The sequence below is a fragment of the Rhinolophus sinicus genome, chromosome 14 (assembly GCF_057876585.1).
Source record: "Rhinolophus sinicus isolate RSI-liver-muscle chromosome 14, RSI-T2T, whole genome shotgun sequence".
Classification (NCBI taxonomy): Eukaryota; Metazoa; Chordata; class Mammalia; order Chiroptera; family Rhinolophidae; genus Rhinolophus; species Rhinolophus sinicus.
Genome location: NC_142514.1, coordinates 156,939,937 through 156,967,363, shown reverse-complemented (window position 1 = coordinate 156,967,363; position 27,427 = coordinate 156,939,937). Strand labels below are relative to the sequence as shown.

General features: G+C 34.3%; 1 protein-coding gene across 1 annotated transcript in view; it reads right to left on the bottom strand.

The window, feature by feature from the left end:
* Nucleotides 1-1,740: 1,740 nt before the first annotated feature.
* Nucleotides 1,741-27,427, bottom strand: part of SLC17A6 (solute carrier family 17 member 6) — a 37,470-nt gene continuing 11,783 nt past the window's right edge. The window contains exons 4-12 of the mRNA XM_019742622.3: nt 17,173-17,287; nt 15,597-15,684; nt 15,137-15,223; nt 12,394-12,536; nt 7,868-8,017; nt 4,779-4,911; nt 4,272-4,382; nt 3,628-3,755; nt 1,741-2,881 (exon numbers count right to left, since the gene is read on the bottom strand). Coding sequence (XP_019598181.1) covers nt 2,546-2,881; nt 3,628-3,755; nt 4,272-4,382; nt 4,779-4,911; nt 7,868-8,017; nt 12,394-12,536; nt 15,137-15,223; nt 15,597-15,684; nt 17,173-17,287 — 1,291 coding nt within the window. The 3' untranslated portion in view covers nt 1,741-2,545. The remainder of the gene's footprint in view (nt 2,882-3,627; nt 3,756-4,271; nt 4,383-4,778; nt 4,912-7,867; nt 8,018-12,393; nt 12,537-15,136; nt 15,224-15,596; nt 15,685-17,172; nt 17,288-27,427) is intronic.

Genomic DNA, 27,427 nt, shown 5'->3' with positions numbered 1-27,427 from the left:
GGAGTTACATAAGATACTGTATATATAATGGTTAGGGCAATGCCCAGCACAAAGTATGCGTGCAATCAAAATTAGGTAGTATCATTGACCTGACAAGTTTTGAGTTTTTTCCTAAATTTTTCTTTAAGTTTAGCAGAAGTTGTGAGAAGACTGTCATCAAAAAATAGAGTTTGGTCTCCCTAAAAAGACAAGTGTCCATCAAATACCCTACAAAATCTTTACAACCGTATTAATTATATTCCCCAAACTTTCTTTTGTATCCCTGTGGCAATCTTGTGGTTACCAATTGTGCTTTCTAATCCCCTCACCTTCTCCCCTATCCCTACCCCCCTCTAATCCAACAACCCTGAGTTTTTCCTCTATATCTGAGACTATTTCTGATTAGTTGTATGTAAACTGTAATGGAAAAATAAAAAATTATTAAAAAGAAAAAAATAGAGTTTGACTCAAAGATCTAGATTTTGATGTATTAGGTTGGTGCAAAAATAATTGCGGTTTTTGCAATTGTTTTTAACCCTTTAAACCGCAATTACTTTTGCACCAACCTAATAAAACTACAGAACCATCTCCACAATCTAAAGAACGCCATGCTCTTCTATTAAATATCAAGTGGCTTAAAAAAAGTGTTATTCTTGGGCCTAGATGTGGCTGCATTGGAGCCACATCTAAATTCACACAAGCTAAATTCACACTAAAATTACAACCTAAATAAAATAAACCCAAATTAATGTATATTTTTTTTACAAAAAGATAAATAGAGCATTTTATTAACACTTTTTTTTTGCAGCAATGATAGTCCATATCTTTTCATTCAACACAACAAAAGCCTATGATCACATTACATCACTTTGAGACACAAAGCAAAAGATATTTTTATTTTCTTAAGGTCAAGAACGGTTTGCATTTTTAAAACAAACTTTTATGTTTTGTATTTGCAGTAGCAGGGCCTCCAGTCACTAGCACAGTACACTGAACAGATCAAATATCCAGAATAGACAATTAAATACACCAATAATATTTTGTGCTGAATTGGGAAATGCATTATTATCATTTTAGAACATTATAAAGAGGTCTGATGTTAACATTTTTTAAAAGAAAAAAATCATTCCAACCACCCAAAAAGCTACCACAAGCAAAATAAAGATAATATACTGACAGAACATTTTATGCATTGCACTTATTGCTTGGTACACAAATGTTGCAATTCCTGTTGAGTTATATTAAGAAATGACAAGCAAAATGCCTCTGCCCCGTCTAAAATTCAATGACTCTATGAAAGTAGAAATTGCAGTCCCCTAACCCAACATTAGGTGTATGCTGTTTTTGGTTTTTTTGTGAAGATTGTTTATTATGTTTCCGTGTATGGATATGTATAAGATATACAGATATATATAGATATATATAGATAGAATTTTAATATAATTTATTGTCCTATATATTTAAGACAAATATATTTTAAATGGGACTTTAAATAATAAAATTGTCTACTTACAGTCTCTCTATTAATCATTTTTATATTACATATATAGCTCTGTGGCACAAGTTTCATATAGTATTTAATTATTAAGGAAGAAGAATATCTAAACCATTTTCTATTTCTTTTGTTGTTAATATTGCATTTTCAGGGCTATATTATTTCATAGTAAATTTCTTATTAGATTCTTCATGGTGATTGCATCTTTTTTTCTAATGCAAGTTACAACCTGTACAAAGTTGTAATAAAAAATACATTGAAGTCTATTTATTTTTTATATTTTTTGCAAAAAAGTTATGTGATATGCTACATGAAAAGTCAGATTTTATTGAAATATGAAGTGTTGTATACTGTTAGGTAAATGAATGGAAGAACGTGAAGCATACCCCTCACTTTACAAGTTCTTTCACAGATAGAATACGTGTTTGTGCCCGAACATTTGATATAAAACACTGCAAGATTCCTTTCGGTAATCAACAAATTATTCCACATTATGTAATAACAATAATTATTTAGTACACCTTGCTAGTTGCTAGCCCATAATATCCTTCTCTAATTGAGAGATATCCCAACTCACAATTTACACTCAATAAACGTTGTCAACATCTGATGCAGCCAACATGACAACTTGACTGTTTTTAACAGGACTTCGTGTGAGATCTTGCAATACAGTGTAACAAATATAAGTGCATTTTACAAGATAAAGTAGCTTTGGCTTCCTAACCTTTGTAGGATGAAATGTGCCAACTGTTTTAGTTGTGCTTTATTAAATGGTGATGAGTTTTAGCTCAGATGAAACCAATGAGTAACTACTTGCTTCTACAGTGTTGACCAGTCAACCTTGAAATCACAAACGCAAGAATAGATGACCTGAATGGAATGATGGGATTTCACAACTTCTACAGATTGCACTTGATGGTAACTTCATGAGTTTCTTTTGATTTCATTTTTACAGCAAGACTTGCCTGGTTGACATGTTTACATGTTTACACCACATATTTTTTAAAATTTTTGTGCAATCACAATTAACTTAATCACAAACACTAAAAATAAATCCAGCAATTAGCTTTGTTATGAATAATCATCTCGGTCCTTATAGGTGTATGAGTCTTGTACTTCTTCTTGTACAAATTCCTCTTTCTTTTCCCAACCATTGGGCCAACCTCCATTGGCCTGTGTTGTGGCACCATAAGACTTGGTGGTACCATAATTTATATAATTTTGAGTAATGTCCCCTGTTTCTTCATCAAGTTCATCTTCATGGATAAATCCACATTTTTCTTCACTTGTTTCCTCAGGATCTGCCCAGGGTTGCTTCTCTCCTGAGGCAAATATTGCATAAAATACAACTCCGCCATAATGGACCAGGGCAGCAATCAGGAAGACATACTGCCACTCTTCACGTGACTGTAGTGACAAAAGTAGCACTGTAAGAACAAACTCCCCATGTTTGAAAAGGCTAACACCTTCTCTAAATGCTTAACCATCAAGCTTTTCATAAAATGCTACCTGCAGGGAAAACAACTATTCTGATTACACAAAGCAAATGCTGTGGTAGAAACTTCCTATAATATGATAACTTTCATTATTCAAAAATTTTTAAATCTAATGTTGTGAAATAAAACTCCAAATACACCTATGGTCTGTTAATTTTTAAAATATTCATAATCTCTTTTTAATTCCATTGATTTACTTATTTTTTTCTCTCACTCCTTTTGTTTATTTCCTTCTGATAAATCATGATTTTGAAGCTCTCTCTATAAGGACAAACAGCTCATAATTATATTCTTCTGCTGATAATTATATTCTTCCACTGATAACAGCAGAGGAGTCTGAATGGAGGTTTGCACATAAAGTTCAGAAGATTTCTGCTTGTTTCTTCTAATAAGCTAGGAGCTATTTTTTTTTTTTGTTTATTACATCAGGAATATCAGAAATATTAAAAGGTATCCAGAACACATTGCTTATTGATTGAGAAAGAGGGCTCACTCAGAGCTCTTAGAGAGATATTATCTTCTGAGCCTCAGTTATCTCCCCTATTTAGAGGTATGGTCACTGGACCAAAAAAGAAATGGCAAAGTGAATATATTAACCTTTTCTCCAATCATGAGAGAGAATCTTCTATAACTGAACATCTGTTTTGTCCCTCTTACCTTATTCTTTGTCATTGCACCAACAATGATAGGGCAAACCATTCCTGACAATGTGCCAACGCCATTAGAAATGCCCATTAAGATACTGGCATATCTTGGAGCAATATCGAGGTGATTAACATTGAAACCTGAAACACACACACAAACTTTGACTCAGAGAATCCTAAACTTCTTAGAAGTAAATGCCTAGAGAATATCCTCTACCATACTCATCACCCTCCTTAAAAGATATTAGGTACATAGCATGTGCTTAATAACTGCTTTTGGATAATTTAGCTCAGGAATATAGTGGAAATAAAATTAGGTATAATTTCTTGTCTAATAATATATGTTGCTCACTCCACAGAGAGGAGAGGAGATATGTTCTCTTAACAACAACAACAATAACAGCAACAACAACAACAACAACAAAAGAAGGGTTAGCATGGAGAAGGTAAGTAGTAACAAATCTAAATAATGACTTCTAAATGCGTTATTATTTTTATTTTTTTCTAGTGGAAATATGTTAAGTAAACTTTCTCAACATTCAAAACATTAAAGAGGAAAGGAGATAGAAAAATAGATGATAGGTAGATAGATAGATAAAGTTTTATCACCAGCCAAAATCAGATGTCACAAGTACAAATTCTTAAAAGGTATATTACCAGATATAGCAAATCCACTGAATCCCACTGCCAGTACCAAGAAGGAGATAGCTACCCCTCTAGTATGAGAATAGCCAACAACCAAAAGCAGGGTTGCTTCCATGCCAAAACCTTCAGAAACAAACACATGAAAACACTTCAGAATTTGTGTAAAATATTCCAGTGAGCCAAACTGTTAAAAATGCTTATACTTATTGACCAAGCAAACCACTTCAGGGAGTCTATTTAAAAAATAATAACAGTAATAATTTACACAAAGAGATTACTGAAAGCTCCTTGTGTTTTAATAAAAACATCAAAGAAACCTTAAATTTTAAGAGCAGGAGGTCAAGTTCATTATGTGGTTATTTAAAATGAGTTATAAAAATCAGAACACGGGAAATGATTATAAATGAACAATGAAGGCACAAATTTAACTGCATATTTAATACGCGTAGCGAAAGTTACTCATGTAGATCAGAACTTTGTGAACTCAAAACATGTCCTTAACGTCACTTACGTACTTACCCCCACAATTCATGATCTTTCTTACTGTGGTAGTTGAAAGAATTTGCTTGCTTCTTAGAAAATCTGCAATTTGCCCTCCAATAGGCACAATAATTGTCATTACTAAGTGTGGCACAGCAGATAGCATGCCAACCTGATGAAAAATAAAAGGGGGAGAAATATATGTGACCATATGTAACGTGGGCAATTTAAAGATCTTGTTTTTTTGAACCCATCATAAACACTTTATTAGACAAAGGAAAGAAAAATACTGTCTCCAAATAAATACTCATTCCTAGAATAAGTAATAACTTCCACAGAATAAAGAAGAAAAACAAGTAAATTTACTTTGATCCCTTTTTATCTTCCAGCATACTTTTTTTCTGTGCTATGAGTCAGTAAATTTTGAGTTTATGAATAAACTATCCTGAATCTTATCAGAGTGATTCACATTTATGTGTACATTCCATATTCTTAAATATGTTTGCAAAAATTTATCATTAGTCAGAGAGGGGAGTGGAAGAAAGAGAGACAGAGACAGAGAGGGAGACAGTGAGAGGGAGGAAAGTATATTTGAAAAAACATTGAAGAGACTGTATTTTAAATTTATTTTTTAATTCATAATAAGGCTAAAGAAACTTTATTGCATTTTAAGTATATATCTCTTATGAGTTTTATACTTAGTTTCATACATTAAGAGCCCAGAAAATACAGATCAATTCTTTAATTTTAGGCAAATATTAATATTTAGTCATATTATTATATAGTGGAATATATAGTTTCTGTACTAATTTCATACCAAATAGCTCAATCTAAAATCTAACCCAGCACATCAATTCAACACACATTTTTTTGACCAATAATATGTGCAAGGCACTATTTTCTATGCATTATTGAGGCAGAAAGTATAAATAAAATGCATTTTAATCGTGTATTACCAAATACATGGACTCAGTAAATTTTAAATATAAACATACGGAAGTGTTTTACTAAGTGTAATTTGAAGCACAGTTCCTTGCAAATTATAAGTACTTGTTCAAAGTTTATTATTTGGTATAAATATGTCTTTCAAATTTAATTATTGAAGGTTTTAGACAAATCATGTGTTTTATTTTACAATGGTGTATAGTGTGGTATTGCGCCCATAGACTTGGGTTGTGGTGATGGTTATTTGAGACAGTGAATGACTCCAAAATAACTTAAATGTCCAAGCTATTTAATTGTCTCTTTCATTTCACATGGGAGTGTGTTACATTATTATTATAGTTTATTGTAGAGTTTGGATTTGGATCCATATTAGCCTAGATCCACAATCCATGGTCTATTTCATTTATCACCTCCTTTACGTATTTTTCAGATAAGTCAAGAGACTTTTTTTTTTAGCAGTATAATTGAAATCTTCAAGTCAATCTGTGTGTGTAGAGTTTATTCACAATTTTAGTTAATTCACAATTTTAGTAATACGTGAATCAAATCAACCCATCTGGTTATTGTATTTAGTTTTTAGTTAATTCACAATTTTAGTAATATGTGAATCAAATCAACCCATCTGGTTATTGTATTTAGTTTTTAGTTTTACCTCTATCTAGCCTTTTCAATTAACTGGAGCTACAAGGCCAGAATGACCATACAGTGTTATTAACATCAGTTGGCTCCTTCACTCTCCCCCATGAGACCTGACTTTGTTAATAGCCTCTCAGTGTCATATTTGTCCTAGATTATGAAAATGGACTCACACTCCAGCAGCCTTTGTTGAGAAGTCTAACACCTCTCAGAGCTCCTAAAGGCTACCCTGTAATGTTTGATCAGCTCCAGGGAGAAGAGCCCATCTGCAGCAGCCATTCTTCCCAGCAATGAAGGAAACAGTTTCCTTAGAAACAGTGATTACAAAAGAGCTCTTAGAATAGCTACTCCCAAACTCAGGTTTTCTTCAGTTTCAGGCCTCAGATAGTCTTTCATGTAGAGACATAATATGAATAGCGAGCCCAGCTGGACTTATGTAATGACATGAAGAGAAATGGCAAGCCCATTGCCAGCACAGACAAGTGTATTCAGGATTCAGCAAAGGGCCTGGCACAGAGATGGCATTCAACAAATACCTCGCGAACTACTTCAATGAATATGTGGTTTACCTGAATTTGAATGGCATAGTAAAAGGAATTGAAACATAAATCAAAGGATCTGGGCTTAAATTTCATTCTGCCATTTATTACCAGCTTGGCCTTAGGCAATTTAAATATCTTCCCTAGTTTCTGTTTTCCCATCAGTGAAATAGAAATGGTGATAGTTATTCACCTGGCCAACCAAACAAGGTTGTTCATGAGTCTGAAAGCATCTTCTAAATTTTAACCCTTATATGAATATAAAGTAGCATTATTATGCTCATTTTATCCTTATAGAAAATCTCAAAATGACTATATTTTCATAGGTATAACACATGTCTGTAGCATTAGCATGCTGTACTGTAATTAATAACCACGCCCTCCCTCCCTCACCTTGCTTTTTTTTTGGCTACGCCATCAAGCTGTCAACTCTTGAGGACAGGAACCATGATTTTGTCCTGAATCTCACCCAAAACTTTGCATATCATGTTCAACAAATTCTTGTTAAATGAATAAATCAGATGAACAACATGCAAGAATGTTTTCAGATATTTTTTTGCTGTCCTCAAATCTTTTAGCCAAGCAGATTTCTGAGAGCACTGAAGAAGAGTTAGGTTGGTAATTTTTATAAATAAAATTCCATCTTAATAAAATACCTTTTTATTCACTGGTATGTTGTCTCTGACCTGAGACTTAACATAAGCTTTGCTGAATTACAGGGAAGAGGGTACATTGCTACCCACCCCAACTGAGATGTAAACTCCATGAGGGTAAAGACTAGTTCTGTTTTGTCTGTATTTTTAGCAACAAAGAGCAGTTTCTAGTACACAGGTGAATGCAGTCAACACTCAACCACCTTACTTAGTCTTTGATTCCCGTAAGTTACTAATCAATAAATAAATGAATTAGGTCATGAAATTTAGAAGATAAAAATCTTGGCAAAGGAACTTAATATTCACTTGAATACAAAAACAACGCATGAGTTAAATAAAGATAATTTTTCCATACCTTGCTGATTTCAAATCCAAAGACTTCCTCAAAATATGCTGGCTGACTAATGAGCAATAAATAAAAAGTCCAGCTTCTGCAGAAGTTCGCCACAATTATTGCATAGACCGGCATAGATGTAAAAAATTTCCTCCATGGAGTCTTGAATTTCTGAAATCCCCAAAACAGAGCCATTCTGATCATTTAAAATATACTCTAACTAAATAGGAATGATATGAGCTTTGTTTTCTCAGTATATGTATGTTGGGGCATGAGTAGGAGGTAGGTAAGTGGGAGTGAATCATTAACTATAACAGTCCATTTAACCTTCGCTGCATGAATAATCGTTGGAAGTATACAACAGTCCATATTTATAGAAAACTAATTCCAAAAGCATAGATCTTAGTTTCCAAGTTTTTTTTTCTTTTTTGGCAGTGATAAATCATGTCTCAGCTAAAACTCACTGCCAAATTAGTGACCTTGTTGGTATCCAAAATATTTTATATAAAATGCTGAAAATTCACTGCAGTCAGGAGGATAAAAATAAGAAAAATTAACAACGCAATATTCTAGACCCTATCTAAAGACAATGATACCACCAACTATCTATAAACCCTCTTGACAGCCAGTGGATATCAGTATAAATTCTGTGCAAGGGTTTATAAAACTTGCATGGTGTATACATCTGGTTAAAGCATTTGGCCACCCAGCACACCATGGGCACATCATAACTACAGTCACGCATCGCATGATGATGCTTGAGACAATGAAGGACCACATATATAATAGTGGACTTATAAGATGATAATGGAGCTAAAAAAAATCCCTATTGCCTAGTGACATCATAGCCATTGTAGTGATGTCCTAGTGCAACACATTACTCGCATGTTTTTGGTGAAGCTGGTATAAACAAAGGAATATCATGCCAGTCATAGAAGTATAGCACATACAGTTATAGTAGTAGGCTATACCACCGTGTTTCCCTGAACATAAGACCTAGCCGGACAATCAGCTCTAATGCGTTTTTTGGAGTAAAAATTAATATAAGACCCGGTATTATTTTATATTACGTTATGTTATGTTATGTTATGTGTTATGTTGTGTTGCATTGTGTTGCATTGTGTTGTGTTGTGTTACATTATATTATATAAGACCCAATCTTATAGTAAAATAAGACTGGGTCTTATATTAATTTTTGCTCCAAAAGACGCATTAGGCCTGATTGTCTGGCTAGGTCTTATTTTCAGGGAAACAGGGCATCTGGGTTTGTGTAAGTACATTCCTTGTATTCGCACACCAAGTAAATTACCTAACGACATATTGCTCAGAACGTATCCTGCTGTTCAGCAGCACGCGGCTGTAGTTATTCACGATATTCAAGACATTCAAAGTTAACAACATAAATATTACCGGCTTTACTTATAATACCCATCAAAAAATTACACGTACCACACTTAACGATCCTGTATACACCCCAATATAGAACAAGTATCTTCCCCTAAGATTAAGTTTTGCAACTTAAAATGTCTTTCTCATTTCCAAATACTTCTCAATTATTTTGAACACCAACATATACTGTTTGAAAAAGAAACAATATCCTAAAATAACTTAGTTTAATGGTAACTTGGGACCTTTGACCTGACCAAATTAGTAAAAGAGGAGGCAAACACTTTTTTACACAGATTTGGTAATTGTGGGGGTGGGGGATGACGGCGTATAGAACCTTATAATTACTAGTATTGATTGTGAATCAAATTGGGCCATTTAAAGATTACATTAAAAGCAATATAGTAGGAAGTCATATTGTGGTAATCAGAAATATATATATATACTATATATAGGAAAAGAAAGAAACAAAAGAAAACAAAGCAAAAACAAAAACCTGTCCTAATAATATACAATGAGTACTATATGGCTTTGGATAAAAATGTATAGTGACAGCATCACAGATGGGTTCAAAAATTACTGGGGTTTTTTTCTTAAATTCAATATATTCTGGAAAAATGGTGTCAGATGAATATACTTATTGACTGATAAGAAAAATTGCCAAATACAGGAATGTCTGCATTATACTATTATGTTTGTATATGACATAACTTTAGAATATTATTAAGAGTAAATAAATTTTTCCTGCTAGGAAGGTATTTCTTTTACTTACACCATGATCATCTCCACTACAAACTTTATTCTTCAGGTTGAAAAACACTTTATCAAATGTAAGAGAAAAGTGTCTAATTTTATGCCTTAGAATTCATTGGGGGCCATACGAGGGTTTGTGGTATTCTGATAACATTCTACATACAGAACTGGCTGTTTGCTTCACAGGTGTATTTAGTTTACAAAAATTCCGCAAGCTGTTTGCCTAAGATTGTGTGCATTTTTCTGTATGTGTGTTATATTTAATTAGTTTTTTAAAGAAAAAAGAGATTAAAGAGACATTACAGTTAGCCGCAATGTGTGATCCTTAATTGGATCCAGACTCAAAACAATATGCTGCAAAAGACATAGGAAAATAGACTAGGTCATAGAATTGGGACTGGATGTTATAAATTTGAATATCATCTAAGTATTAAATAATGTCAGGAAACGATTTTCAATTATGTTAGGTATGATAAAAGTACTTAGATTGTGAAGGAGAATATTCTTATTTTTCTAGATATCCATGTGAGGGATTCACAGCTAACGTGTTTTGATGTCTCATTTACTTTGAAATCATTCAGCAAAGAAAAGTGAAATAAGTAAGGCAAGATGTTAATAACTGGTGCTTCTCCACAGTGGATATATGGGTATTCCTGTTACTGTTCTTGCATATTAAATGTGATCACAATAAAAAGTTCAAAATAACTAATGCATGAGTTCTATTCCTACTTTATCTCATTTTTTAAAAATTTACTTTGACGCTACAGGAAAGTATAAAATATCAGAAATAAATAAAATACTGTGTTTAGAAAAAACAGTAAGACATAGAAAATGGGAGGTTTGAGATTATCTATGCTGTTTTATTAACAACCGACTGGCTGTTCTTCTTGGGTTCATTTCCAGAAACTGGTTTTCACTTTTTACTTAGACTAAATTTCTGATTGTTCTATTAAAAAAATTATGCCTGATCTAGACATACAATATCTCAAAAACTGGTAAATAAAAGAAGTATGCTTAACTAATGAAGATATAGCCTGATAAGATTATTTTTGACTAGCAATTGATGCTAAATCCTGAACTCACCATGGATCAGTCTAGAGTTAGTTTCTGCTCAAGGTAACTGTAGCAGGTGGACACCAGGACACACCGCCAACACCCACCCCACAGCACCACTCATTGTTTGAGACACCACCATTAGAAAGAAATGATCAATCCATTTACAGAAGGAAACAGAAAGGGGAAAGTTCTAATTCCAGTCTATTTGGCTCATGGAACCATAATAATGTAAGGATTATTTTTAAGTGTTGAAGTTTAACTTCTAAATAATATCCAAGATGGGAGTTTTCTTATTCATTAAAGGCCAAGATACCCTCAGCAACAATGGATGACAAACCTTTGTACCTAGAATAAGATGTCAAAGACAGGCTTTCTCTAACAAATGAAGTAGAGAAGCAGAGCTGGAATAAAACTCAATTAGAATAGTGGGAGGAGCCTTTAAAAGAAAGAGGAGAAACATAATGTGTAAGGGGCATTGGTTTCTCAGCCAGTGCATGTTACCTTCCAACTTTTAGCATAAGGAAATTGAGTTATGGATTAAGTGCTGAATTACTCAACCTGTCTAAATATATTACTTGTGCTTACCAGTTTTTTTCATTTTTATAGTACCATTAGCTATTTATTATTACTACTTATGATATATTACTGTCTCACAGACTAATGAAACATTTGCATTATTGACCTAGAACTGCATTTCGCTCTCTATAAACAGATCCTATCCCAGAAACCAAATCATAATCAGAAAAAAAAGCTTTATAACATTACCTTTATAATACTTGATTTTTATAATAATAATCCTGAAAAATGGTAACCTTTTTCAATAAAAGGATTATATTATATTAAGAATATTTTTCATGTTGCCATTCTAATGCTTTAGTATTTACTAAAGCACATATAATATAAATAGGCATGTATAAAATCTACAGTTAGGTCATTCAATAAACAAAAAAATAGCCCTTTCTATGACTGTGTCAGGTAATTTGGCATTTCCTACAATCTAAATGACTATTGTTGAATTTGTTTAAACTATGGACCATATTGAACTATTTTTAAAAATTTGCTTAGGTTTACAGTCATAGCTATAATCCAAGGCAAAATTTGAACATGTTTAACAAAGATAAAGAAAAAATAAACTGTAGATGGAGGAAGTAGCAATCATTCCTAAGTAAGTCAGAGAATATGGATGAATTAAAAAAAATCATGATTGATACCAAATTAGTTTTGTGCTCGCTTCAGCAGCACATGTACCAAATTAGCTTTGTTGAATAAAGACTCATAAAAGAGTTTGGTTGGTTGAAGGGAGATGAGATGGAGAATAAGAATAGAAATATACACCATAATAAAGTTCTTACTTCCATTGCACCTAAAAGATTTGCACTCTCTCCAATGCTTTCTTCTATGTACCTACGTTCTTCATCTGTAATAGTAGGATGCTTTGCAGGACTCTCGTAAGACACCAAAAGCCAAAACATGTACCAGATCATTCCAAAGCTACCTGCAAGCAAAAGTTCAAAAGGAGGAAGTCAAAGAAAACCATCACAAATACTTCCATTTCACAGTCATTTGCTGAAGGCCGGTGCTGTAGTGTTATCACTTTGTCTCTGTTAAATAACACTGATACCCAGGAAACTCACAATAAATAATTGTCGAATGATGTGGTCTGGAACATCTTCATACATCCAACAAACATTTACTGAGCAGTTACTTTTACAGGCAGTCCGCTAAATGACAGAAATACTATGAACAAGAAAAAATTCCAGTCCTCAAAGAATTTTTCTAGGAGTGACTTTTTTTATTAATTGCCTGTCTTGAATATGGGAAAGTGGTCTGTATTTCCAGAGAAAAGAAATGCTCATTTTCCTCTACTGTTAGCACTTCAAGATCTAGTAAATAGACTACTAAGTAAAATCTAGATTATTTTAACCTGAGTGGCTATTATACATTTAAAGAAATGGGCTTCTGTAATTAATGTAGCAACATTTCCCACTTTATTTGACTTGCATGCCATATTATTTTCAGAACATGCTATTACCTATTGATCATTCTTTGTGAAGATGAAAGTTTATACAGTCCAGTACAATAAACTTTGCAAGGTTTTTTTCACCCTTCTTGATTTAGCACTCTCACCATTAAAAATGCACTTATTGTGCAATATATGCATAAATCTAAAGCATTAATAATAGAAAGAATTTCAAGTGATTTCTTGAAATGGCAGCTGGCCATTTCATTTTTGCCTCATACAGTTCTCTCTTTCTCATGGGTAAAAATCTGAATGACTCTGGTCTCCATAATACTTTTTTTTTTTTTTTTTCAATTTCTAAGAACAGTTCCTTAATACCAGAGTTTTTGATGTTCCATGCTTCTTTTAATTACTGAACATGACAGCAAATACAATATTGGGTCAGATAGTGTATGAAAACTCAATGTAGTGTAGTAGTTGTGGAATATGATCTTTTAGATTCAAATCCTGGCTATGTCACTCATTAGCTACATGATCTGATCAGGAACTGAATCTCTATAAACCTCCACTATAAAATGAGATAATTTTTTTATGAGATTGTGGCAAAGAGAAGTTAAAGGAGAGGATGCATAAAGCAACTAGCACAGTGGATGGCACAAAATAAGCACTCAGTAAATGTAATTTAGAAGTAATTATTACCACTAACTGAATGCATCTAAAGTGCCAGACATTCAGCTAATTGCTTTACATGCATTATCTTTTTAAACTTGAGGCACTATACAGGTTTTATCTAAGTTTTAAAATATCAATGCTGAATGTGTGACTCAAAGACCCAATTTTTGTTACACACAATAAGAAGCAAGTACTATGATACGATATTTTCAGAATATCTGTTTGTACCATTTAATGATAAATATTAAATAAATTATAACTTGAAATAATGAGACTGGTTTTCATGAGTGCTTTCTGGAAATTAGTATCTTTGCTTTAAATCAACATCATGTCATCAATTAAGTAACAGACTGAGGCATAAATCAGAGGGTGTAATGGATGGCCATCTCCACTTGTACTTCACACCCTATAAATAAATGCTTTAAACTTCTTTGAATTACGAACGCTGGAAAATCGAATGAAAGATATGGATTAAAATCTGATAAAAAGATTTTCCCAGAAAATAAAATAGATACAAATGCATGCATTTACAATTTTGGGTATTCATAAATCCAAAACCCATCCATGGCTTTTGACTCCAGATAAGAGCCTCTTCTATGAAGTATATTTAATAACATTCTACAAGCATAGGATTGGCTCTGATGAAAACATTTCAAAACAGAAATGGATCATGGCAAATTCGGGAGCAGCCAGATACTGCTCTGTTCGACCCCATGACTTCGTTAATCTTTCAGAGTCTTGTGCCCATGCTCAAAGGTGCTATTAATCAATGACATATCAGTTGGAATCCAGCTCTCTTCTACTTCTCCTTCCCTCATTATTAAAAAAGTGTCTTTTAGAGTAAGACTTTAGGGGTATTTCAAATGGTAAGCTTTCAGTTTCTGGTTGGAAAGTAAACAGAAAGGGAGTTTGAACTTAGGGTTTCTTGTCACTTGTATTTCAATTTGGGGGCTTAATCTCTTTTAATTCTGGGGAAATGAAGACTAAAATGTGCTGCTGTTGCTGCAGGTGATTGATAGTATTTCATCACAAAATTGAATTGTTTCAGTAGCATGACTATTACCATCCAGCTTTCTGCCCCTGTTCAGTCTTAAGGAGGCTCGATCAAGGAAATGACCAAGAAAACTGTAGCAAAAAAGAGAAGTGGGTACTGCCTAACTCTTTCCTCTTAATCAGCTTTGAATTAAGAGCTGATTTTATTTTTTTACTCATAATCAAGGACAATATATGTCACATATTACAAAGCTTCCATCAACTATGTGGTTGTTTTTTAAACAATAAAGAACAGTGTAGGGAAAAGTCACGGAAATAAACATTTTCCTTGATCTTCACAGGACATACTGTCAGGATTCTTAATGGAAAAAAAATAAGCCAGTAAACACAGAAGGATGTTTAGTGATCTAGCTCATTGTTATAGCTTACGTACATTTCTTTTAAGTCTACTGTATGGAAATGTAACATACCATAGACATAGAATACTGAAGACCAGCCAGTATACTGCACAAGAATGCCAGCTAACGGCATTGCAATCACAGCTCCAGCATAGGAACCTAAAGCAGAAGGGAGAATGGGAGAAAGGTAGGTGAATCAATAAAAATTCTTGACTTTGTCACATGTTCTTTGGTTGGCTAACACAAACACACACTATATATACATACTTGGAATACACACACACACACACACACACACACACACACACACAAATACAAAACACAAGCAGAAATAGAGGATTTGAGACCAGAATTAAAGACATTGAAATAGTGGCGAAAAACCTTTACTCATGTATACACACACACACACACACACACACACACACACACACACACCCCAGATGGTTTTACAGGTGAGCTTCACCAACTTCCAATTCTTATTCAAGTTGTTCCTAAAATTTACCCACCATACCTACACCAGCACAGTACTCACCACAGAAGGAGGTGGTCGCCAATCTACTCCTCTCCAGAGGAGGGGCCCATTTGCTCCATATCCCATGACATGCTGGGTAGGTGACGCCCTGAGATAGGGGAAGATATGTATCACTATTTAGGATCCAGGGTCATTGGAAAATAAGCACATTCCCTTTTCTGATGCTGTTTCCTTAGAATGGGCACAAGGGGAAGCTGCTACTCATGGGCCTTTGTTGATTCCCTGAATGTCCATTTAAACCCTTCAGCCCCAGACCAGGTGAAACGTGGCCCCTTTGTAGTGACCTGTTCAAATTCTCTCCACTCTTCAAGTCTTCCTTCTATCTCAGTTTTCTTCGGATTAAGGCAAAATGAAAGAGCTTATATTACTCAGTTCGTCTGCAATTCTGAACAGTTTGAGATTTTGGAAGAACTTTTTGTAAGGCATTAAAATCAGTGAGTCCAAATATAAGGAATCCATATGAAGGAAGGTGAAGCTTACATCCTTGAAGCTCACACTTCCGAAGAGTATTATACAGATCTTAAGACCTTTGAAATAGAGTCAGCCCTCTGTATTCACAGGGTTTGCATCCACAGATTCAACCAACATCGAATGAAAATATTTGGGAGAAAGAAATGTTACGTTGTTGCTGATGTGTACTGTGTACTTTGGCCTACCATGGTTGTATCTGTGTTGAACACGTACAGACTTGGTTGTAATTTTTTCTTGTCATTATTCCCAAAATAATGCAGTATAACAACTATTTACATAGCATTCACATTGTATTAGGTATGATAAGCAATCTAGAGATGATTTAAAGTATACAGGAGGATGTGTGTGGGTTACATGCAATTATACCACTTTAATATAAGATAGTTGAGCACCCTCAGATTTTGGTATCTGAGGGGGGTCCTGGAACCAATACCCATCGGATACCAAGGAACAACAGTAATTATACTTTTTGTGTTATTTTTGATCCTACTGATTTTTCCTTCTTTTTGGAGATAGATTGTTTTCAGTGCCTTCATACATTATCTGATTTCCTATTCCCACTATACTCCATGGAAAGAGAAGGGACAACAGGTAGGGCAATCATAAGTTTATAAATGATATTCTTTCAAAGACAATGGGCTGATAGAGCAAAAGTAAATCATTAGAGTGAGATGCCCAAAGAATATATTCAATGAAATATTTTAATGAAATCTCAAATCATGATTCAAAGGCAATAGGGATGTGGTATAAAACTCCCAAAAGGTATTAATTCAGGGTTTCACCAGACAACAAGACAGAGTCAAATATTTTTATTACAACCCATTGATAAAAGTGTCTGTTCTTTTTTTTTATTTTTCAGTCAAATAGGTACTAAACATTTATTTAATACTACTTAATTCCAGAGATGGGGAGGTAAGAAGTCACAACTGTAATTTAGCCTTATTTAAAGACACAATACCTGAGCATCTAACTTTTCCAATTTTTTTTTAACATGATGTAGACGCAACCTAATAAGACATATTTATTTATAGATCAAGGCAAAGATTGTCTGCTGGTCCTTAATAACATGCCAACCTTAAGATGATGTCATCCTGCAGTTCCATACCTCAACAAGTCCCTGCAATATCCTAACAAAGATGACACACCCATAATGCACTCTGGCTGCTGATGGGATTAGCATGTTCAGGGTAGAGGTGAGAAGTATGGCAGCTCCAAAAACCCTGAAAAAGAAAGGGAGTTAATAGAGCTACATTTCTCAGGTCAAGTTAATTACAAGCAATTTTAAACTAGAATTTTGTTTTAAAAGAATAAATATGTTCTGGACTTGATTAGCTAGCCATTGTAAATAGATACTTGGACTATCTTGAAAGTCTAGATTATTTGAAGCACAAGAAATAGAAGGATTCAATAAATCTGGTTATACTTACTTGTATTTATTTTCTTCATAAATGTAATTGCAAATTGTAAATATTTAATGAATCATATTATATGTTTTTGGTCTGTATCTCAGTTTCCAATGTAAGCTGCTTAAGGGCAAGAGCTTGTTTTCAGATACAGTTATATCCCCAATACCTAGCACAGTGCCTGACACAGAGTAGATATTCACTAAAGAGTTTTTGAAAAAATGATAAATGGCTAAATGGAGTTGTGCCTTACATTATACAACTATTTTCAACTTCCCTATGCTATGTATATCTATAAAAATTTTATGAATGAAATCATATTTAAAATGTCCCAAGAAGTCTCATGGTCAGATCCCACAGCATACATTTTTTATAATCAAAATAAATATTACTTAAATTAATGTAATTAATATACTTGTCTCAAGTTTTTCTTTTTCTTTTCTTTCTTTTTCCTTTTTTTTTTGTGTGTGGGGGGGATTGGTTAGGGGATTGTGTTTGAGGCACACCTCTAAGTGTGTACATATACATAATGATTCAAGAAAGAACTGCTAGAAATATGGTCCTAACATTTTTATCCATCTGCAAGTAAAAATTCCATTTCATCATTAAAAAATATTTTATACTGTTCATACAAAGCAAGAAATACATCCCCCAAACTGGGTAACTCCAGAAATATATTCTTGCATGGAAGTTTTGGGACCCACTATCACTAATGAGCTTACCAGTGTGTTCTATGCAAGTTTTCTCAAGTTGAACATTAAGCCTTTAATTCAGTCAAAATTGGTTGCCTCATAGAAGCTCTCATTCTTCCAGGAGGCACATTTAAACGTAACCGTGAAAGACTCAAGTTTCTGAAAGGGGGCTTGATCATTATTAATCTGCTACTAAAATTTGAGAACTGGCTTTATGAAAGGCTGAAGTGGATCAAATCTTTTTCTATGAATCACAGACTGGGTCAGATACTTTTGTTTACTTGACGCAGCCTAATATCTGTCTGTCTTCAGTGGCTTCTCTCCAGTAAGGTAGACAGTCACTGAGAAGGTACATGTTCTGTTCCATTCTTCCTCTGTGTTGTTTGCTGAATAGGGTATCTTTGGGTTTTTGTCAAATAAGAATTGATTTTATAAATGTTTGACACAAAATAGAAACTTTCTATTTCTAGAAATAATTACTCCTATGAAAATGCCACACACATCGTGACATTAAACTCCTGCCAAATGTGGATTTATTTTTCCTCAGAAAATAAATGCCAAAATCTCATAACCTGTCTTTGTAAACTAAGAATCCAAAATTGTTATAAAATTGATTTAAAACATATTTTAATGTTTGATTATTACTTTTAAGTTGAAATAATTTTCACCTCTCTTCAGACTGCAATCCAAACGTTCTTAGGTGCAAATCCCAGAACACTGTAGAGGTTTCCTTTAGGGCTGAAAGGAAATAGGAGGGAGTATACGGGGCATGTTTCCTGGACCTAGTGGTAAATGGTACGTGTTGCCAAAGGCCAGTGAGGTAAACATGTCTTTCAACTATTCTGGGTGTTTGAATGTGGTGCTTGTGCAACAGAGAGAATGAAGGCAGAAAGGGGAAAATGACACAGGACTTTTGGTCACATGAGCAGGCTGTCTGGGGATTGGCAAACTTCTATTGACTGTATCTTTCTGTAGATCCATTCCACTTTGCTTATTATTGTCGATGACAATGCGACTGACTGCTTAAGGCTTTAAGAATAGAGAAAACCAGAGCTACATAATGCTACAGGGTTTTTGAAAGTGTATATGAGTTATGCATCCATCCCATTGAGCCCTTAGGAAGAATTCTTTCAAACTGTCATCCATGAACCAGCTGCATCAGAATTCCCTGCAGTGCTTATTAAAAACGCAGATTTCTCACTCCAGACTTTTGACATCAGAATGTGCTGGGAGGGAAGCCTGGAAATTGTGCTTTAATAAGCAATCCAGGTGATCATTTTGCATGCTAAGGTTTGCAAAAAAAATAATACTATAAGGTTTTCATCCGTGTTTGTCTAATACGCGAGCCTTCTTTTCTAATAATTATTTTGAAGGCATGATGCGTGAAGTTCATTTTCTATGACTATAACTTGCAATCATCACTTTCTCTGCCCCATTTGAAGGGGTTTTTAAATTCTGCTATCTCTAGATAAGCTGGAGAAAGATGCATTTAACCCATTCTTCACCTCGTTTTCTCAGCCTCCACACTGTTGATATTTCGGGTTAGATAATTCTTTCTTGCGTGATGCTCTCCTGTGCCCTGTATGATGTTTAGCAACATCCCTAGCCTCCAAGCACTAGATGCCAGTAGTAGCGTACCGTCTCAATTTGCGACACCAAAAATATCTCCAGCAATTGCAAAATGTCCCCTATGGATTCAGTAGAGGTGAACCAATTATGAACTATCTTTTGAGTGCCCACTATAGGCAGTTCTAAATGTAATCAGTGCTTATTCAACTTGCTAGATACCATGCTAACACTTCATATAAAATCCGCAACCACCTAACCCAATGACATTGCTACTCTTAACATACCCATTTTATAGACGAAGACAGTAAGCCTGAGATAAGTGAAAGCACTTGCACAAGTTGTTAGCCAGTTCTAAGTAGAGGAGCCCTGTTTCCAAATCTAGTTGGATTCCAAAGCTTGTGGGTTTTGTCGCTAGGATTTATATCTGATTATGCACATACCACATCATTTGGCAATGTATTTCAGGATTCTAATTGTAAATTTTTCTTTTTTTCTTTTTTTAAATTAAAGTTTATTGGGGTGACAATTGTTAGTAAAGTTACATAGATTTCAGGTGTATAATTCTGTATTACATCATCTATAAATCCCATTGTGTGTTCACCACCCAGAGTCAGTTCTCCTTCTATCACCATATATTTGATCCCCTTTACCCTCATCTACCACCCCCTTTCCCCCTTACCCTCTGGGAACCATAAACTATTGTCTGTGTCTATGAGTTTTTGTTTCTGATTTGTTTGTCTTGATCTTTTGTTGTTTTTGGTTTATATACCACATATCAGTGAAATCACATGGTTCTCTGCTTTTTCTGTCTGACTTATTTCGTTCAGCATTATAATCTCAAGATCCATCCATGTTGTCACAAATGGTCCTATTTCATCTTTTCTTATGGCAGAATAGTATTCCATTGTGTATATATACCATAACTTCTTTATCCATTCATCTATCGAAGGACATTTTGGTTGTTTCCATGTCTTGGCCACCGTAAACAAAGCTACAATGAACATTAAATAGTCTTCACAAAGCTACTTGAAATCACCCTACTACTCCTGGTAAAATGTTAATAGATCACTTACAATGTTTACCTTCTGCTCTTGTCCCAAATAGTGTTTCAAATTATATGATCTTATGACATTTGTAAATGCTTCCTACTTTTAAGTTTCTTAATTACTTAAACTATCCTTTTTTATTGTTTATGATGTAATGGTCATTGCATCATAAGAATGCATTGACTTTTTTCTAACCATGTTTCCCCCAAAATAAGACCTAGCCGGACAATCAACCCTAATGCATCTTTTGGAGCAAAAATTAATATAAGACCTGGTCTTATTTTACTATAAGACCTGGTATAATTAATATAATATAATATAATATAATATAATATGATATGATATGATATGATATGATATGATATGACACCAGGTCTTATATTAATTTTTGCTCCAAAAGATGCATTAGAGCTGATTGTCTGGCTAGGTCTTATTTTCAGGGAAATCGGGTACTTAAGAATAAAATCCATCAAACTTTCAGAACCTCATCTTCTTTTTAAATTTTATGTAATTGGTGTACAAATCAATATCCAACTACATGAAATTCTGATTATCAATATTCTCGCTCAATATGGGAAGCCTTTATACCTTTTTTTGCTGTACTACACACAGCAAAAACTGAAGCAGTCATTTCATTCAACATTCATTTATGCATTCACACTCCAGATCTTTGTGAGACTATATTTAGAGCAAGGTATTGTGCTAAGGAGAAAGGTGCTAAAATTTACAGAGCGCTTACTATACTTTCTCCACCTACATTAATTAATTTAATCCCCATGACAACCTTCTGAGTTACACTTTCTTCTCATTTTACACATATGAAAATGCACACAGAAAGTCTGTGCAAGAAAAAAGCAAGCAGTGGAGCTGAGATTTGAATCCAGGGCTCTCTAACATGAAAATCTGTGCTCTTTTATCTAGGTGATGCTACTAGGCACTCAGAAAAGGCCAAGGATAGCCCTTGGTGTAGGTGGAGAGAGAAAGATACAAACAGCTGAGAGACAATTTATGTCAAAGGCTGTAACAGGAGTACAAATGGAAAACTAAGGAGGAAGAAATCCATTCCAACTGGGGTGCGATTCATAAGGAAACTTTCAAGTTTGGCATTGGAAAATGAAGAAAAAAAAGAAAAAAGGAATTCCAAAAATAGAAAATGGATCAGCAAAGTTTCAAAGAATGGAAGAGATTACATGAGGGTAGTATTGAAAATGGCTGGACATAGTGGGACAGGTGATAGAAATAAGAACATCAAGAGTGAGACGATGAACAAGGATGGTGTTGGGGTGGGGGAGGGTTGAGGAAAGGTAGATAGGACCAGAGGAAAAGAGCAGAGTCCATAAGTCCATGACATCTTGGAAATGATGGAGTTTAGGGTCTTAGACTAATAGATGATTAGCTACTAAGGTGAAGTAAACATGAAGCTTACAAGAATTTAAGGGAGAGGGATCTATGAGGCCAGGGTGACAGAAGGTGATCAGGATTCATGTAAGTTAAGGCAAGATGATGGCTTGCAGGGGAACAGGCGCCAAAGTCACTAATGGTGGTAGAGAAAAAGAAAGTGACATAAGTGTGATGCAGAAATTTTTGTAGGACTCTAGCTGTGTCACTTGATAAAGATGTGACTGGAAGTTACTAACCTTATAGGCTTCTGATTAGCTGTCTATAAAAAGGGCTGTGTGTGTCATGATCAAAAGCATGGTTCCTAGGACCAGACTCCCCAGGTTCAAAGTTTATTTCTGTCACTGATTACTTGAGTTATCTTGAGCAGTTTATTTTACTATTTGTGCTTCATTTCTCATCTGCAAAATGGAGATATTAATGGAACCTACAAGTTATTACAAGTAAAGCACCCAGAAGAATGTCTGGCACATCCTAAGCATTTAAGGGGTGTTAGGACTTGTACAATGATATTAATATATTATATTTCACAGGATTTCTGTGACACTAAATGACATAATGCACATATACACAAATCCATAAGTGTGAGTCTGTCAAGTAGAAATAATAATAGCCAATGGTTATTGAATTGTTAGTGTGTGCCAGTCCCTGCTGTAGATTCTTGTTTTAAACGAGCAATAATAATATGAGAAAGCTACTACTGCTACCCTTATTTCATAGATAGAATAACCAAGTCTCGGTGAGCTTAAATAACTTGCTAAGGTCACATAGATACTAAGTGGAGGACTATTGTTTATATTTACTCTGTCTGGTTGTAGATCCTAGATACTCAACCACTATGCTCTACTAATACTTTAGCATCAACAGAACTAACACTAGTACTAGAACTAGTACTAACAGTGCCAGCTCTGGTAGATAAAGTCAAAACCGTGAAAGACAAGAACATTATTGAAAGATAGATGGTCGCAGCTGTGGGGAACAGAACAGACCTCTACCCCATCCCACCTACATTTTAAAATAAGTAAATGTAGAAGGGTTCTGCCTTTCATGAACAAAGTCTAGGTTTCAAAACAAATGGAAAAAATCCTAGAACTGAGTATGGAAGAGAAGTTCCAGAAAATAAAATAGCGTAGTGATTTCCCAACTTTACGGTGATAATCATCCTAGCTGGCTTGTTCAAACACAGATTGCTGGGTCCCAGAGCTTCCGATTCAACAGGTCTGTGTGGGAACTGAGAATTTGCATTTCTAACAAGTTCCCGGGTGATGCTGATGTTACTTTTCCTGATTTGAGAATCATGGGTTTAGCAGTACTGTGCTAGATACTCCTCCCCTTAGACATCACAAAAAGGGGCAGGGCTAGGGCAAGTCAGACCTAGAATGAAAAGAGCTAAACATAGCTGCAATAAGGGGCTTACCTTTTATTAGAGAGGGGAGTGGTAAGGGTGGAATGGAATCACTTATGAAAAGGAATGATATCTTTTACAAAATACAAATCGTAATTAGATCATTTGAGCAAGACCCAAAATGAAATTTGCTGGCCTGGTTTTAATTGTCCTCCCTGACCAAATTGACAGAGCAGCTGCCGTATTTTTCTTAAGGACATACCAACAGCATGACAGAATATTAGTTAAGAATACACTGTATGAATTCAAATTCCAACTCTAGTTTCTCACTAGGTATGATGTTGAGCAAGTTGTTATCACTTAAATTCTCCAAGCTTCGATGTATACATCTGCAAATGGAGATAAGTTCTTATAGTTCAAAGTCATGAAGAAGATTAAATAAATCAATTATGAAAGGAGACAGTGTCTGGTTCATAGCAAATGGTTTATAAATACCAGCTATTATTACATAGACATTGCTTAACCTTCAATACAGTTTTCAGAGAACTGTTAGTCTTTGTCCTTTTCTTCCAGAATGTTTTTGCCCTGATTAAATAATGCTATTTCTGTGTCTGTGGAGTCAGAGTCATTCCACATCATCCTGAAATTCTAGCAGCTTAAGTTCATGAAAACATGTAGTGGGTATTCTAGCTCCCATTTTGAAATCATACAGAATTAATCAACATACATTAGCCTCTCAATCTGTGCTTCAATAGTTGATCTAAAATATCAAACAGGAAGCATTTTTTTTTTTTTCAAATTGACAGCCCTCTCTAAATCAATTACACCTGTCTTGGTATACCCTCACCCTTACCCCCAATACTTCTCTTACACAGAGACACACCTCTTTTCAGACTAATCTCTCATAGATATTTCTAAACCACCATAGAACACTTTTATAAGACTTAAACCAGGATATCACGTGCTTCTCCACACTCTAAGTTATTTGAGTCTCTTGGATAATATAGTCCAGGTCTTTATTTCACTTCTTCAAATGTCATGATGCTAAGCAGAAGGTTTTGTATATGTCACCCTCTTACACTTTTGTATAAATACTTTAAATAGAAGGCAATGATAACTTCCCTTCCTGACGTATAGGTAGGTGATAACAGATTTTTCTTCTTTGAAACTTCTTTAGCCTGATATTGTTTTCAATCAATTGACCATTTATTTGTTCTTCAGCTTCTGATGGGGAACAAACTGCCATTCTGGGTATCCTAAACAATCCTAGGAAGCTGAGTTACTTTCATAGAAAAACTGTAGAATGGCAGCTATGGTCTAGAATTTAGAGTACCCCTGTGGATAAATCCTCACTTGAGATAGTTGCTAAGTTCAAGTACATGGCTCAGTCTGGCCTCATCCTTAAGTCTTGCAGACAACACTCTCAAATCTCCTGAAACCAACTGCCATTACACTTTCTGTTCACCACAGTATCTTGATGAGCCTTTGAAACCACTGTCTCTGAAGCTCTACCCTCAAACTTAAATTAGGTTGCAATGTTTTAGAGGTGATATATTCTCTCCTTAAAGAATCTCATCATTTATCAATACTTAATGTAGTTGTGTATATTGTATTATGCTTGACAGTCATCATTTTTGTTTGGCCTGATGTTACAAAAACAAACAAACATGAGAATTGAATATATTTCTTTGTATCCCAACAGACAGAAGAAAATAGATTATATACCAAGGGATATTTAATATTCATGTGAGTTTTCTTATTCCTACCATCACTCTTAACTTTAACACATAATTGCATTTCACAGCAAAGCTGCACTGAAAATAATATCCACCATAATAGGTTTTTCAAGTCTATCCTCTTTCAAAAGACTTGTCTAAAAAGCAAAATCACGCAAATAAATAAATCTTCCGATTATTCCATAGCCATGCTCTTTCCTGTGGACATAGCCCAGCACTAAGTACTATAGTATTTTTTAAGAGTCTGTATAATAGATTTTCTTTAAGGACATGCACAGGAAACCTATACAAGAGGAGAAATTTGCTTAGTAAAGAAGGACATCATTTGAAGTCAGACACAATGGGGTTCATACTCCCCCTCTTCCTCTTACCAGCTATTGATCTTTGGGAAAATAACTGCTATTCTGTGTTCACTTTCCTCATCAATAAAGCAGGTGTAAGAATGTCTGCCTTATAGAGTCTCTATGAGGAAGAAAGATGGTATACATATAAAAATGTTTAGTGATACATATATTTATTATTCTATTCAATTCTAATTTCATCTGTCTCCTGAAATGGAGAAGTAAGGCAATTAGAAGATGATTCATAATTCATATCCTCCTCTTTCTTCTTCCCACCCCCAATACAAATGTACTATTTAGGGAGAGGTGGACATTTTATCCCTGAATGATCTACTTCACATTGATTAAAAAGCTCTTACATTCACTCACCCCTCTCCACTTTACATGGTGAGAGTATCTATTCTGTGTTTCCACTCCATTGAGGGGGCTTCCTATTTCCCCCCATTTTAATCTAACAGCTACATTTCTAGACTCTTTTTAACTACAGGAAAACAGAAGGCTGTCCTCTCCTCCATCATATAAATTAAGCAATCATGTTACTGCATGACTGCAGTAGGCCTAAAGAGAATACTTGTGCTGTTTATTTAGGTTCATTTTTACAATCCTTTTGTCTTCTAAAATTCCACTGTTGATTTTTTTCAGGTTCATTTTCAATGTTTGTCCATAGGCTAAATGTTAAATTATATGACATGTCAAATAATTATGTATTTGAGAATGTTTTAATAAATTGGTGACTATAGAAAATTGATGCTCTATTCAATACAATTAAACAATTACATATTTGTAAAATTAATCTGACTTCTGATTTATATTCTGGGTTTCAGTTTTGTTTTGGGGTTTTGCTTCATAATCCATTTAAATTTCAACAACTCACTTAAAGTCTAATATCCTTTTTTCCAAGTAAAGGTAAGTAATATATGGGAAAATAAAGAAAGACATTTTACATAAAAAAATATTTTCTAGAAATAAATTTCCCCAAATAAATATTTGCCCATTTTTATTTTTTGAACTGTAAATCTCAATTCTCTATAATATCAATCAGTATTTATATCAGTATATTTATATTCATATCAGTCAGAAATGAGTCATCTATAATTGGGCTGAGAAAAAACAACAAAGAAATGTGCAAACTAAATGTGAAAAATCTTAACTTTTCTATGACTGAAGAACAGGATTGGAAATTGATGCATGCTTTCAATTTCTCAAAGAACATCACTGTAATTTCTGTGAAATTAGGGCCATTTGATAATTAAGATTGTTTTTAAAAATGATAAACCACTTGAAAGCTACTTAAAATTATTGTTTTCCTTATGATTTCCTCTGCAGCAAATGACATATTAAAATAAATTCAATTTCCTTATTTTCAAGTTAAAACCTAATTTCTACTTGTTTTTTCTCTGCATATGGTACACATATACACACATGTACACATGTCTTTCCTTTCTTTTGTCTTACAGTGTAAAATGATTATATTTTCTTACGTACAATCACTTTTAAAACACTGGTCTGTGTGTGGGTGGGTGCGGGGCTGCAGAAGGCCCTATATTAATACAGATTGCCAAAATTGAGAGGCATATAGTATCCCTGATACAGAAATGTTTGGAAAAGCAAATGCTGCTGTTGAAAACCTGTCCTACACCCTGCTTGATAATTAATGTTCAGCGTGGCCCAGCATGAGTTAGCTGTGAAATCCCCAATCACATACATATTTTTTTTCTTTGACCACAACCACAAGCGTCCTCATATATCAACCCCACTCCACAAGGATTTGCCCAGAAGAGGTGGCAGAAACACTGGTGACTTGTCATATCTACAGCTTATATCCATTTT